Below are 16,979 nucleotides of genomic sequence, written 5' to 3'. Positions count from 1 at the left end.
AACTTGTTCCTTTGTTGACTATGCTTTTTAGCTGTTGCTTATTGTTTTATTTTAATCAGTTTATGTGGTCACTTTTAGTTTTTTATGTCATTCAGCTGTCTTTCACTTTGTACTCTAACGTGAAGACGTGTATATTAAATACACGAAGGCGGTAGGCGCTTATGCCCTTAATTATTTCGTTTTGGCAGTACATTTAGTCACGTGATCGTTGTGAGGTATTGAAATATATACATATGGATATATATATATATATATATATATATATATATATATATATATATATATATATATATATGTATATATATATATATATATATATATATATATATATATATATATATATATATATATATATATATATATATATATATATATGTACATATATGTGTGTGTGTAATGCATAAAATTCAGATATCAAAGGTAATATTAGGCATTCAATTAGGTTAATGTGCAATAAACATGAATTATCCAATAATCATAATTTGTAGTTACAAAATCATGGAACAAGATATCCAGAAAGAGTATGGAGCCTTCTTCGCTACATAGGGTAGAATTCATCTGCATTATAAACCTTATTATCCGCTGTAATTACTGTTTACAAACGGCAGCATATCAAAGACAACAAAGAATGAGGTTTACATTAAGAGATCAAAGAAAAATAAGCACTGACAGGGAAAATATTTGATTACTTTTTGTAATTAAAATCCTTTATAAAAATAGAAATACAATTAATAATTACGCTGCCTCTTTTCCTTTGGTAAGTGTGGTTGATTTGCATTTCAAAAAATAATTGGCTAGATTTTAGATTTTGTCTTTTTTTTTTTTGACAGTGTACCCATGTTTAGGGTTTGACAGAAAAAATAAAATTACTCTTCCCAAATGACTGAAGTAATATTCGCCTGCAAAGGGAAGCGGGAATATATGTACAGAAGACGTTACAAATTTGTGATAATACACTTTAAAGTTCTAGAAGAATTTGATAACCATGTAAGAATACTGTAATGGTCCTCCGTCGAATATTTTTCGCTTTTATAATAACTTCCCTTCCGTGAAAATGCATGTCTCTCCCTTTCAGTTTTCCGTGTTGATGCATTAATGTATATAACGTTAGTGACCCTAGTAGTTGAGACACCAGACAATTTACAACAAATAAGATTAACGTAGCTAGAATTGCTCGCAGATGTTAGCACTTTCGAATTCTCTGTATGTAGTCGTAAATTTTCATGTCACAAAGGCTGGTGTGCAAAATTACCTATGCATAACTTTTCATTCCATAATTCTAGACTGGTGTGCGAAAGAGTAGGCCATTTTTATAGTAAGATTTTTTTTTTTTTTACTTTCAAAATTCCCATCCCATCTCACATGGTATTTTGGCCCCAGACCAGCTTATGGAAGCGGCCCTTTTGAAGAGATAGATTAAAGGTTCCTTTGAAATGGGATCCTCGATCCAAAGCGACGCTCCTTCCGGACGTTGTCGCTGGGGGGGATAAACCTCCCCCTGGAAAGAATAAATATATTTTCGAGAGCATTTTGCAACAAAGTGAATATCTTTTTGGTGCCTGAGGGAGTTCGGAGCCTACCTCACGAACCTTTTCATTCGAAGCGGAGGGATGACGCGTTGCAGATATTGGGAGATTGGTTCATTCTTGATGACTGCGTCTTCATTTTTCATAAAGGTATGAAAATAGTCATCAACAGTTAAGAGAAATGAACATTATAAAACTTCATTAGTAAATCACCTGTATGTGCTCTCTCTCTCTCTCTCTCTCTCTCTCTCTCTCTCTCTCTCTCTCTCTCTCTCTCTCTCTCTCTCTCTTACAGTCTTATGCTCAGCTCAGTCGGTTTTATTATCCAGATCGTTTCCCAGGAAAAAGCATTGAGAGAGATATTTCATGCTCTATATTCTCTTCCCTGAATGGCTTCTAACTCACTACAGTAACTAAACTTTGCGATGAACCTTCAAACTCAGCTTGAAAAGAGTCTTCCAGTTGTGTTCAAGAACCAGGAGATATTTGCTCGAAATTGCACCATTTCCCCTTACCTAGTTTGGATGTGGTTTCCAAAAACAATAACCTTTGATAGCCTGAATCCTGAATTCTCTCCCCTCTTAACTACCCTATACCCAAACCCTTGCATTGTCTCCCTTTCCAGACGAAAATAGTGACTGTTTTTCCTAATAACAGTGTGACAAGCCATAACGGTTACTGATGGTTACTTTTAAAATACTAGTCTCATGGCATCGCGGTCCGAAGGCGGCCCGTACTTCGGGTGAGATTTTAAAGCAGTGATTCTTAAACTGGGGGCGCGCCCCCCTAGGGGCCCGCCAGAAGCTTCCAAGGTGGCGCAAGCAGGGTTGCCGAATGGTACCTATTATTTTTTAATTTGTGATGTTAATTGCAAAATTACCAAGAACATTATCACTGCTTCCATATGTTTTCTCATTATTATCACAAAACATGCCAAAAATTCAAAATATAAGTCAATTTTCATCTCTATGAACATTGTTTATTCCACTGAAATATAATAGTGCCCATTTGTAAAAAATTTAACAGCAATGAAACAAAAATCTATCATTCATCCATTACTGTAAGGGTAAGTGATTGTTTTAAAAAGGAAACAATCATTTGTTTGCTATTTTTGAGTCGTTGCCCCCTTAACTGGGAACGTTGTTCTGGATGTTGGGAGTTCGCGTCTGTCGCTTTCGCTGTGACCGTGTTGGTCAGGTTTGGAATATCAGAGAGTCAGCGACAATCCTACCGTAATCATTTGAGTGATGACGTTTTCTTCGCGAGCATGGTGACTTTAAGCAGCAGGCATAGGCTGCTTGATTCTACGGTAAGCATCCGGGTGATGGCCGTTTGGACAGCGGTGTCTGTCCTGGCGTTTCTACTGAGATCGTCTGTTTTTGCGTGCGACGCTGCTTGGAATTGTATTTATACTGTTTGTATTTATTTGAACTGATTGTTTGTGATTATTGTTGAAGCCATATGTTTGCTGATTGGGTGTCATTGTTATCTATTATTATGGTGTGTTACGTGTTTTGGTGATTGTTTGCTGCTTGTTTATTGCTTTTGTGTAAAGGTTTATTATTGTTTTATGCTGTCGAGAGGTGTAGCTAAAGTGTTTATAGATTGTGTAATCCTGTTTACAGCAGTTAAACTAATGTTTTCTGCATGCGCGTTGTTATTTTACTTTGTTGTTGGTATATCGTAAACTAACTTTGGTTTAGCTACATCGGTGTTACTTTGATTTTGAACCGACTCCCGTTATGTATTTGGTGATGTATTTATATTTTTAATTCTTTTATATTTTTAATTGACTAGTTATATGTAATAAATTAACTGAATCGTTTACTGTCTGCTGCTGGTAACTATATTTCATTGATGGTAATATTGAGTATGTTATTTGACCTATTTTGAACCAAACCTCAACTCGCTGTTCATAATAAATTAGCTTTAAGGTAACTTTGGTTGTTTGGTTGAACTCCTACCTCCATTTGTTCATCTCCAATACCATCAGTCATTCCTATTCCAATTTGATTTAAGCAGTTAAGAACCTGTAGGACCGAGTATAGACCATTACAATACTCATAAAAGCAACAAAGTATAATAGTATACAAATAGACAACATTGTTTATAGTTAGCAAGAATTTATTTTAAAGTTAGCAAAAATTTCAGGGGTAGGGAGGGCGCGGGATCTACACATAAGGCAGAGGTGGGCGCAAGGCAAAAATATTTAAGAACCACTGTTTTAAAGTGATTAAGAGCCTTCATGTGGTCCTCTGGACTCTTTCAATCACACCTAAACGAGTAACGTGCTATGACGGTTTCTTCCTAATAGAGAGGTGCTACTTTATATGTACCTTGCGGAAGCTCCTTAAACGTCATTTGTTCTTCGTGGCACCGTTAGGCCGCCAGGGACATCACTTTTTGCCTTTAGTTTTCATTCGGGTACTCCATTTGCAGGTTTGTTTACTATCACGGAGCATATAAGTGAAACAGTTTAGAAGCCTTACAGTCTTAAATCCCACTAGCTGTGATTCTAATATTTCCTGTCCAAGTATATCTTGTGATGGTTTACATCTGGCACTGACAATATTTAGCAATAGATAGTAGTACACTCATCCTCTTTTATAAGAGCAAATACTCTCCTGTATAAGGTTTCATTCTACAAGTTCTCTGAATGTAAAACATACCGCATGGAAATATTTTACAAAAGGAAAACTAATCTGCATGTTTTTCTTGGAGTAAAAGAATCCATACATCATTTGGTCTCTGATCTCCTACTTGATCAGAAGAATTTGGTCTTGAGGCCTTTTGTTTAATCCACACAGTTTACTCTGAAAGTTTTTCAAATGATCCGCAAAATATCACCAGTGAGCTTTGTATACGGGCTGAAAAATCTGGTTTGTAAGTTTTTAGTTTTTTGTAACAGAAAACTCTTGAGATGGCTTTTCGTCTGTCAGTTCGCCCTCAGATCTTAAGAGCTACAGAGGGTAGAGGGCTGCAAGTTGGTATGTTGATCATCCACCCTCCAGTCATCAAACATACCAAATTGCAGCCCTTTAGCCTCGGTAGTTTTTATTTTATCTAAGTTAAAGTTAGCCATGATCGTGCGTCTGGTAGCGCTATAGGTGCAAAAACACAGGCCACCACCGGGCTGTGGCTGAAAGTTTCATGGGCCGCGGCTGAGAGCTTCAGAAACGGAAGTTAGATTACTCCGAGTCTTTTCTAAGCTTCCGTTTACGTAAGCCCTATATTTTCATGGATTGTATACAAAATGATAGCAAAGTTTTATGACGCTTCGCCTATACCCTGTGTTGCTTTTCAACTGCAACACCAGAGCTGTTCGTTCACTGTTAATTATTAGCGTTCATAAGCATTCCTTTGTTGCAGAGAACAAATACTATGAGCTTAATAATGAATACCGTGCCGGTGTTCCTTATTATTGTATTAGAAGAATATACTTTTAAAACACAAAAACGGACATGCAGACATGCATAAATATGAGGGAATAAATATGAAAATACACACTAACAGCCCCCAAATATAAAAAGCGTATATAAATGGTACTAATATACATGCCTGAAAGAAAAACAAATTGATAAAAAGCGCAAAATTCTGCAGAAAAATCTTACTTGATGTACACAGCATATTTTATTTTTTATTTTATTTATTTTTTTATTAATTTCCATTTTAAAAAAACGCAAAAAAATATGAAGTTACTGGTATTTGTTATTCGCTGGAATAAAGGGTCATGCTACCGATTCTTGACCTTTGGCTTCAGAACACTATATTTTACCCAGCAGATTCAGTATCCATGAAAATCAAAGGTCAAATGAATCACTTTTGTAACCCGAGCGGGAGGAGGACTAACTCTGGATAAAGTATCAGGGATGACTAAGTCATGCTCTTGGGAGGCTAGTCGTCCATAAATAAAAATACGAAGCTTTTCGAAATCAAATGTTCATCTATAACTACGTAAAATTTAGAACATAATAATCGAATGGTGATTGAAATATTTTCTTATTTGTTTTAAAACCCCGCAATTGCACCTTCAATACAAGTATGTTAAAAATATTTTAAGACTACGAAGCTCTTGTATACTTCATTCTTTTAAAGGGGTAAGCAAAAATTAAACATTCCAAAAAAATGGAGATATAAAGCAGATGATAGAAGCAGCTTACCTTTGCGGTAAGACCAAGCGGTCTTGAAAATTCCTGTGGAAATAAATCAGGTTAGTTGGAAGATGAACGGTAAACTCAACAGGAGAGGGAGTATTTTCAGTCTCTGGTTCTATATAATATTCCTAATTATGTCTCTAATGAGATATTCGTTTGTTATACATTACGGAAAGTATTGTGATGAAACATTTAACATGGAAAACATAATGAACACTTGTACAATCTCTCTCTCTCTCTCTCTCTCTCTCTCTCTCTCTCTCTCTCTCTCTCTCTCTCTCTCTCTCTCTCTCTCTCTCTCTCTCTCTCTCTCTCTTTATGCTTGCGCGTGCTTATGTATACTCTTGTCTTAATGCTGCTTTCATAACAGTTGTACATTTGATATAGGCCAGTCCATACAAACATACACTTATTCATGCAAATACATATTCTTATCCATGTATATACATATTCTTGTTTAACGCAAGCATGTCCAAAACATACTTACATACAGCCTCACTCACAAAATGCATTTAATGACTACACGATCGTATCACGCATTCATAGACAGTGTTTATCCGAAAACATATCTGTATAAATACGATCGACAGTGTTTGTCAAAAGCAAATGTGTATGAATAGGATCGACAGTTTTTGTCAAAAAGCAAATCTGTATAAATACGATCGACACTGTTTGTCAAAAAGCAAATCTGTATGAAAAGGATCGACAGTGTTTATCAAAAAGCAAATGTGTATGAATAGGATTGACAGTGCTTGTCAAAAAGCAAATCTGTATGAATAGGATCGACAGTGTTTATTCAAGAGCAAATCTGTATGAATAGGGCCGACAGAGTTTATCCAGAAGCAAATCTGCATGAATAGGTTCGACAGTATTTATCAAAAAGCAAATCTATATGAATAGGATCAACAGTGTTTATCCAAAAGCAAATCTAAATGAACAGGATTGACAGTTTTTGTCAATAAACACATCTGTATGAATAGGATTGACAGTATTTATCCAAAAGCAAAACTGCATGATTAGGACTGACAGTGTCAAAAAGGAAATTTGTATCAATAGGATCAACAGTGTTTATCCAATAGCAAATGTGTGTGAATAGGATCAACAGTGTTTATCCAAAAGCAAATCTGTATGAATAGGTTCGACAATATTTATCCAAAAGCAAATCTATATGAATAGCATCAACAGTGTTTATCCAAAAGCAAATCTGTATGAATAGTATTGACAGTTTTTGCCAATAAACAAATCTGTATGAATAGGATTGACAGTATTTATCCAAAAGCAAAACTGCATGATTAGGACTGACAGTGCCAAAAAGGAAATTTGTATGAATAGGATCAACAGTGTTTATCCAATAGCAAATGTGTGTGAATAGGATCAACAGTGTTTATCCCAAAGCAAATCTGTATGAATAGGATCGACAGTGTTTGTCAAAAAGCAAATGTGTATGACTAGGATCAACATTGTTTATCCAAGAGCAAATCTGTATGAATAGGATTGACAATTTTTATCCAAAAGCAAACCTATATAAATAGGATCGACAGTGTTAATCAAAAAGCAAATCTCTATGAATACGATCGACAGTGTTTATCCAAAAGCAAATGTGTATGAAAAGGATCGACAGTGTTTATCTAAAAGTAGATCTGTATGAAAAAGATCGACAGTGTCTGTCAAAAAGCAAATCTGCATGAATAGGATCGACAGTGTTTGTCAAAAAGCAAATGTGTATGAATAGCATTGACAATGTTTGTCAAAAAGCAAATCTGAATAAATACGATCGACACTGTCAAAAAGCAAATCTGTATGAACAGGATTGACAATGTTTGTCAAAAAGCAAATGTGTATGAATAGGATCGACAGTTTTTGTCAAAAAGTAAATCTGTATAAATACAATCGACACTGTTTGTCAAAAACCAAATGTGTAAGAATAGGATCGACGGTGTTTATCAAAAAGCAAACGTGTATGAGTAGGATCGACAGTGCTTGTCAAAAAGAAAATGTGTATGAATAGGATCGATAGTGTTTGTCAAAAAGCAAATCTGCATGAATAGTATCGACAGTATTTATCCAAAAGAAAATCTGTATGAACAGGATCGACAGTGTTTGTCAAAAAGCAAATTTGTATGAATAGGATCGACAGTATTTATCCAGAACCAAATTTGTATGAATAGGATCGACATTGTTTGTCAAAAAGCAAATGTGTATGACTAGGATTGACGTTTATCCAAAAGCAAATCTATATGAAGAGGATCGACAGTGTTTGTTGAAAAGCAAATCTATATGAATTGGATTGACAGTGTTTATCCAAAAACAAACCTGTATGAAAAGGATCGGCAGTGTCTGTCGAAAAGCAAATCTGTATGAATAGGATCGCCAGTGTTTATCCAAAAGCAGATCTGTATAAATAGGATTGACAGTGTTTATCCAAAATCAAATCTGTATGAAAAGGACCAACAGTGCTTAACCAAAAACAAATCTGAATGAATAGGATCGGCAGTGCTTGTCAAAAAGCAAATCTGTATGAATCGGATCAACAGTGCTTATCCAAAAGCAAATCTGTATGAATATGCTCAACAGTGTTTATCAAAAAGCAAATCTATTTGAAAAGTCGAGAGTGTTTATCCAAAAGCAAATATATACGAATAGGATCGACACTGTTGTACATTTGCTATACCCCTGTCCGTGCAAATATATACTTATTCATGCAAATACATATTTTTATCCATGCATAAGTATATTACTCTTTAATGCAAGTAGGTCTAAAACATACATACAAACAACCTCACTCAAAAAATGCATTTAATGACTGCACGATGGTATCACCCACTATTAAACAGTGTTTGTCTAAAAGCAAATCTGTATGAATAGGATTGACAAGGTTTGTCAAAAAGCAAATCTATATGAATTAGATAGTGTTTATCCAAAAGTAAATCTGTATGAACAGGATCGACAGTGTTTGTCAGGAAGCAAATCTGTATAAATAGGATTGACAACATTCATCCAAAAGCAGATCTATAAGAATAGGATCGACAGTTTTTATCCAAAAGCAAATTTGCATGAATAGGACCGACAGTGTTTATCAAAAAGCAAATCTGTATGAATAGGATTGAAAGTGTTTATCCAAAATCAAATCTATATGAGTAGGAGCGACAGTCTTTATCCAAAAGCAAATCTGTATGAATAGGATCGACAGCGTTTGTTAAAAAGCAAATCTGTATGAATAGGATCGAGAGTATTTTTCCAAAAGCAAATCTAAATGAATAGGATCGAAAATGTTTATACAAAAGCAAATCTGAATTAATAGGATCGACCGTGCTCATCCAAAACCAAATCTGTATGAATAGGACCGATATTGTTTATCCAAATGAAAATCTGTTCCAATAGGATTGACCGTGTTTACCCAAAAGCAGTTCTGTGTAAATAGGATCGACTGTCTTTATGCAAAAGCAAATCTGTATGAATAGGATCGACTGTGTTTATCAAAAAGCAAATATGTATGAATAGGATTGACAATGTTTATCCAAAATCAAATCTGTTTGAATAGGATCAACAAGGTTTATCCAAAAGCAAATCTGTATAAATATGATCGACAGTGTTTATCAAAAGCAAATCTGTATGAATAGGTTCGACAGTATTTATCCAAAAGCAAATCTGTATGAATAGGATCAACAGTGTTTATCCAAAAACAAATCTGAATGAATAGGATTTACAGTGTTTGTCAATAAACAAATCTGTATGAATAGGATTGACAGTATTTATCCAAAAGCAAATCTGTATGAAGAGTATCAACAATTTTTATCCAAAAGCAAATCTGCATGAATAGGATTGACAGTGTCAAAAAGCAAATTTGTATGAATAGATCAACAGCGTTTATCCAATAACAAATGTCTGTGAATAGGATCAACAGTGTTTGTCCAAAAGCAAAAATGTATGAATAGGATCAACAGTGTTTATCCAAAAGCATATCTGTTATGAATAGGATCAACAGTGTTTATCCAAAAGTAAATTCGTATGGATGGGATCGACAGTGTGTATCCAAAACAAATCTATATGAATAGGATCAACCTTGTTGATCCAAAACCATACATATGAATAGGATCTCCTGTGTTTAACCTAAAGCAAATATGTATGAACAGGATCGAAAGTGTTTATCCAAAAGCAAATCTTTATGAATAGGATCAACAGTGTTTATCCAAAAGCAAATCTGTATGGATAGGATTGATAGTGAGTATCCAAAAGCAAATCTATATGAAGAGGATTGACAGTGTTTATACAAAAGCAAATCTGCATGAATAGGGTCGACAGTGTTTGTCAAGAAGCAAATATGTATGAATGGGATCGACAGTTTTTATCCAAAAGCAAATCTGTATGAATAGGATCGACAGTGTTTACCCAAAAGTAAATCAGTATGAATAGGATATGTATGAATAGATCGACAGTTTTTTATCCCAAAACAAATCTGTATGAATCGGATTGACAGCGTTTATCCAAATGCAAAAGTGGATGAATAGGATCGAAAGATAATCAAAAAGCAAATCGGTATGAATAGAATCGATAGTGTTTATTAAAAATTAAATCTGTAGGAATAAGATCGACAGAGTTTATCTTAAAGCAAATATGTATGAATAAGATCAACAGTGTTTATCCAAAAGCAAATCTGTATGAATATGATCGACAGAACATATCTAAAAGGAAATCTGTATGAATAGGATCGACACTGTTTATCAAAAGGCAAATCTGGTTGAATAGGATCAACAGTGTTTATCCAAAAGCAAATCTGTATGAATATGACTGACAGTGTTTATTCAAAAGCAAATCTCTATGAAGAGCATCGGCAGTGTTTACCGAAAAGCAAATCTGTATGAAAAGCATTGACAGAGTTTATCCAAAGGCAAATTTGTGTGAATAAGATTGACAGTGTTTGTCAAACAGCAAATCTGTATGAATGGGATTGACAGTGTTTATCCAAAAGCAAACTGTATGAAGAGGATCAACATTATTTATCTAAAAGTAAATCCGAGTGAATAGGCTCTAACGTGTTTATATAATAGCAAATCTGAATGAATAGGATGGGCAGTATTATCCAAAATCAATTCTGTGTGAATAGGATCGACAGTGTTTACCCAAAAGCAAATCTGTATGAATAGGATTGACAATGTTTATCTAAAAGAAAATCTGTATGAATACGATCCACAGTGTTTATCCAAAAGCGGATCTGTATGAATAGGATTGGCAATGTTTATCCAAAAGCAAATCTGTATGAATAGGATCAATAGCATTTATCCAAAAGCAAATAGCAGATCTGCATGAATAGGATCGACAGTGTTTATTCAAAAACAAATCTGTATGAACAGGATTGGCAGTGTTTATCCAAAATCAAATCTATATGAATAGGATCGACAGTCTTTATCCAAAAGCAAATCTGTATAAATAGGGTCGACAGTGTTTATCCAAAAGCAAATCTGTAAGATAGGATCGACAGTGTTTATCCATAAGCAAGTCTCTGTGAATAAGGTCACAGTGCTTATCCAAAAGCCAAAGCAAATAAGTATGAATAGGATAGACAGTGTTTGTCAAAAAGTAATCTGTATGAATTGGATTGACTGTGTTTATACCAAAGCAAATCTGTATGAATATGTTCAGTACTATTTATCCAAAAGCAAATCTGCATGAGAAGGATCGACAGTGTCTATCCAAAAGCAAATCTATATGAAAAGGATCGATACTGTTTATCCAAAAGCAAATCTGTATTAATAGGATTGACAGTGTTTATCAAAAAGCAAATCTGTATGGATTGGATCGACTGTGTTTATAACAAAGGAAATCTGTATGAATAGGATGACTGCGCTTATCCATAAGCAAATATGTATGAACAGGATCGACAGTGTTTATCCAAAAGCAAATCTTTAAGAATAGGATCGACAGTGCTTGTCAAAAAGCAAATATGTATGAATAGGATCAACAGTGCTCTTTCAAAAGTAAATCTGAATGTATGGAATTGAAAGTGTTTATCGAAAAGCAAATGTGTGTGAATAGGATTGACAGTGTTTAACCATAAGCAAATCTGTAAGAATAGGATTGACATTGTTTATCCAAAAGCAAATCTGTATGAACAAGACTTACAGTGTTTATCCAAAAGCAAATCTGTTTGAATAGGAACAACAGTGTTTATCCAAAACGAAATCTGTATGAATAGGATCGACGGTCTTTATCCAAAAGTAAATCTGTGTGAATAGGATCAACAGTCTTTATCCAAAAGCAAATCTTTATGAATAGGATCGACAATGTTAGTTAAAAAGCAAATCTGTATGAATAGGATCGACAGTGTTTGTGGAAAAGCAAATCTTCATGAATAGGATTGACAGTGTTTATCCAAAAGCAAATTCCTATGAATATAATTGACAGTGGTTATCCAAAAGCTAATAGCAAATCTGTATGAATAGGATCGACAGTGTTTATCCAAAAGTACATCTGTATGAATAGGATCGACATTGCTTATCCAAAAACAAATCTGTATGAATATGATCGACAGTGTTTATGCAAAAGCAAATGTGAATGAATAGGATTGACAGTGTTTATCCAAAAGCAAATCTGTATGAATAGGATCAACAGTGTTATCCAAAAGCAAATGTGTATGAATAGGATTGACAGTGTTTGTCAAAAAACATATCTGTATGAATAGCATCGACAGTGTTTATCCAAAAGCAAATCTGTATGAATAGGATCGATAGTGTTTATCAAGAAGCAAATCTGTATGAATCGGATGGAAAGTGTTTATCCAAAAGCAAATCTCTATGACAATGATGGAAAGTGTTTATCCAAAAGCAAATCTCTATGAATAGGATTGACAGTGTTTATCCAAAAACAAATCTTATTAATAGGATCAATAGTGTTCATCCAAAAGCAAATCCGTATGAATAGGATCAATAGCATTTATCCAAAAGCAATTCTGTATGAATAGGATTGACAGTGTTTATCTTAAAGCAAATCTGTATGAATAGGATCAACAGTGTTTCTCCAAAAGCAAATCTGTATGATTGGGATCAACAGTGTTCATACAAAAGCAAATATGTATGTATAGGACTGACATTGTGTATCCAAAGCAAATCTGTATGACTAGGATGGACAGTGTTTATCCAAATGCACATCTGTAAGAGCAGGATCAATAGTGTTCTTTCAAAAGCTAATCTGTATGAAAAGGATCAACGGTGTTTATCCCAAAGCAAATCTGTATGAATAGGATCGACAGTGTTTATACAAAAACAAACCTGTATGAATAGAATCGACGGCGTTTATCCAAAAGCAAATCTGTATTAATAGGATCGACAGTGTTTATCCTAAAGCAATTCTGTATGAAGAGGATCGACAGTGTTTATCCTAAAGCAAATCTGTATGAAGAGGATCGACAGTGTTTATCCAAAAGCAAATCTGTATGAATGGGATCGATAGTGTTTATCCAAAAGGATCGACAGTGTTTATCAAAATGTAAAAGTCTATGAATTGGATAGACAGTGTTTATCCAAATGCAAATCTGTATGAACAGGATCAACAATGTTTTTTTCAAAAGTAAATCTGTATGAATATTATCAGCAGTGTTTGTCCAGAAGCAATTCTGTATAAATAGGATCGACACTTTATCCAAAACCAAATATTTATGAATAGAATCGACGGTGTTTATCCAAAAGCAATTCTGTATTAATAGGATCGAATGTGCAAACCTGTATGAATGGGATTGACAGTATATCGAAAAGCAAGTATGTATGAATAGGATCAACATTGTTCATCCAAAAGTAAATCTTGATGTATAGGATAGATAGTGTTTATCCAAAAACAAATCTGTATGTATAGGATTGACATTGTTTATCCAAAAGCAAGTCTTGATGAATAGGATAGACAGTGTTTATCCAAAAACAAATCTCTATGAATAGGTTCGACTGTGTTTGTCTAAAAAGAAATTTGTATGAATAGGATTGACAATGTTCATCCAAAAGTGAATCTCTATGAATAGGATCGATAGTGTTTGTCTAAAATCAAATCAGTTTGAATAAGATCGACAGTGTTTATTCAAATGCAAATCTGAATGAAAAGGATTGGAAGTTTTTATCCAAAAGTAAATCTGTATGAATAGGATCAACAATGTTTGTTAAAAAGCAAATCTGTGTGAATAAGATTGACAGTTTTTATCCAAATTCAAATCTGTATAAATAGGATTGACTGTTTATCCAAAAGCAAATCTGTATGAATAGGATCTTTAGTGTTTGTCTAAAAGCAAATCTGTACGAATAGGTTCCACAGTGTTTATCCAAAAGTAAATCTGTATGAATCGGATCGACACTGTTCATCCAAAAGCAAATGTGTGTAAATAGGATCAACAGTGTTTATCCCAAAGCAAATCTGTATAAATAGGATCGACACTGTTTATCCAAAAGTAATCTCTATGAATAGTGTCGAGAATGTCTTTTGAAAAGCATATCTGTATGAACAGGATCGACACTGTTTATCCAAATGCAAATCAGTACGCATAGGATCGACAGTGTTTATCTAAAAGCAAATCTGTATGAATAGGATCGACAGCGTATACCCAAAAGCAAATCTGTATGAACAGGATCGACAATGTTTGTCGTCATGCAAATCTGTCTGAAAATGATCGGCAGTGTCTGTCAAAAAGCAAATCTGTATGAATAGGAGTCCCAAGAAATCAAAGGAACTCGAGAGTGGCAACAAGATTCTGAAAGCCGAGCAAATCGAATTTGCTTCCGCGGCTCTTTTTCGCATTGTGGCTTCAGCTGTCGTCGGAGAGTTTAAATTTACCTAACGTCATTACCAGGCTTGCCTTCACCTTGACCTGACTCTCAGTATGTATGCACTTCGTACATGGATCATCTTCGTTTTATTTATATCTTGATTTTTTTTTGCTGGTTTGCTTCCTTGCATACTTGTTCGTATATACGTACATTAATGCTTATAGTTACTGGCGTTTATTATAAATGTATATATATATATATATATATATATATATATATATATATATATATATATATATATATATATATATGTGTGTGTGTGTGTGTGTGTGTGTGTGTGTGTATATATATATATATATATATATATATATATATATATATATATATATATATATATATATATATATATATATATATATATATATATATGTATATATATATATGTATATATATATATATATATATATATATATATATATATATTTATATATATATAAATATATATATATATATATGACTATTAAATATTTTCTGTTAAAACAGAAATCCTGGTAATAAGAGTCCATTAAAACGCCTAAAGGTAGAATGCTATTGCTATATATTTCAGAGACCAAACTGTCTTCCTCTAGCGGCATATACTTGCAGTAGAGGGAGACAGTTTGGTCTCTGAAATATAGCAATAACTTTCTACCTTTTGGCAATTTATGGGCTCCTTTATATATATATATATATATATATATATATATATATATATATATATATATATATATATATATATATATATATATATATATATATATATATATATATATATATATATATATATATATATATATATATATATATATATATATATATATATATATATATATATTTATTTATATATATAGTGTGTGTACATACATTTGTGTTCCTGTTTATGTATGTAATATACACACATTCATACACTAATGAAATCTTTCACAGATGTTCCTATGTTGAAAAATCTTTCAGAGGCCATATCCTTTGTATACTGGGGAATATACTCAGGTTCAACGTCAAGAAAATAAGATTTTCTAAATATATCTAAGATAAATCATAAGAGGTCTTTTACTCCACAAAATCATTAGTAAGTCTTCAGCCTCCTCTTAAGGTTACATCGTGGCTCTTCTTGGTGGAAAATTCTATATTACATGTACTTCTACAAAAAACTAATTAATTAAAGGAATAGCCTCTGCCGAGGTATTTGTTCATGTGAATACGTATAGATTCTCACGTGCAAACTGTCATACATATGTATGTGTTTTCATCGATATAAGCAAGGCACATTCTAACTTATGGCATTGAACATTATTCTCTCTCTCTCTCTCTCTCTCTCTCTCTCTCTCTCTCTCTCTCTTCTTCACTCAGAGGCTTCATCTCTCAAGAATTACTTACCCTAGGGGCAGAATGAGTCGGTTTTGGAAGGTCTTGGAGAATCCTGGCGAAGGTTCCCCACTTGGAGATAATTGACGCTGGACCTTCGACATGATTGGAAGCGTTTGTTTCTTTCTCTCACTCTCTCTCTCTCTTTTTTTTTTTTTTTTTTTTACTCTTTCGGTTCCTCTTCGGACACTTTCTTTTAGATTTGTGATAGCACTGCTTTTCGCTCAGTATTTATTTTCTCGCACTCACGTTAAGGTTAAAGTTTACTGAAGTACTTCACTATCAATAATTACAGCTTTCTGGTAAATTTCTCAGTCCTGATGGCTAATTAAATAGATTTCTTATATATTTCACTTACATCGAAAGAAAAAATTTTCCTATATTTGCACTCTTTCACTTCCCCACAATCATAAGCTTACAGTGAATGTAGGTGAATGGACAAAAGCACTTTTCATAATAATTTATTCAAGGCTACAAGTACGAGGATTGTCCCTTGAAGTTCAATAAATAATGTTTTAAAAAATCAGTTACGTCCATCAAAGATTATAATTAAGTAAAAACTGTAAAAATTTTTTTGTAATTCTTTCACTTCTATTAACCTTTTTTTTCTTGGTCTATGGTCACGCAATTCAATAACTCCTCACGCCTTAGTTTATTTGTCATAGAAATAATGTTCTTTTTCTAGAAGCCGTTCTATAAATCCCGATGTCGTCACTAACAAGAACCAAATATTGGAAAAGGTCTCGTCACGTTAATACATTTTTTCTTTCTTTCTGTTATAGAAATACCAGAAAATCGGTGTTTTTGAAGTAGATAATGCTTCTACCACCTGTGAAAAAAAAAAGCGACCATCAGTTTATCACATCGAGTAAATTTTCCACACTGAGATGCTGAAATATGTCAATATACAATTTTCTCCTGAATAAAAGTCACAGATAACAACTGAGCAATAGAAAAATGGTTTATGTGTTTGCAAATAAAGCAAGTAAAAATGCGCCGAAGTTTCTTCGGCGCAATCGAATTTTCTGCACAGCTTATAATGCTGTATGAAACTTTCAGCCACTACCCATGAAACTTTTAGCCGCGGCCCATGAAACTTTCAGCCATGGCCCGGTGGTGTTCTGTGTTGTTGGTACCTATAGTGCTGCCAGACG

The 16,979-nt window shown here is 33.7% G+C and overlaps 1 protein-coding gene across 1 annotated transcript in view; it reads right to left on the bottom strand.

Moving 5' to 3' along the window:
* Positions 1-16,651, bottom strand: part of LOC136827774 (synaptotagmin-15-like) — a 457,185-nt gene extending 440,534 nt beyond the window's left edge. The window contains exons 1-2 of the mRNA XM_067087135.1: positions 15,838-16,651; positions 5,687-5,719 (exon numbers count right to left, since the gene is read on the bottom strand). Of these exons, the coding sequence (XP_066943236.1) occupies positions 5,687-5,719; positions 15,838-15,929 (125 nt within the window). The 5' untranslated portion in view covers positions 15,930-16,651. The remainder of the gene's footprint in view (positions 1-5,686; positions 5,720-15,837) is intronic.
* Positions 16,652-16,979: the final 328 nt, after the last annotated feature.

Source organism: Macrobrachium rosenbergii, chromosome 1, assembly GCF_040412425.1.
Source record: "Macrobrachium rosenbergii isolate ZJJX-2024 chromosome 1, ASM4041242v1, whole genome shotgun sequence".
Classification (NCBI taxonomy): Eukaryota; Metazoa; Arthropoda; class Malacostraca; order Decapoda; family Palaemonidae; genus Macrobrachium; species Macrobrachium rosenbergii.
Note: the sequence above shows the minus strand (reverse complement) of the source record. Positions and strands in the feature narration are given on the sequence as shown.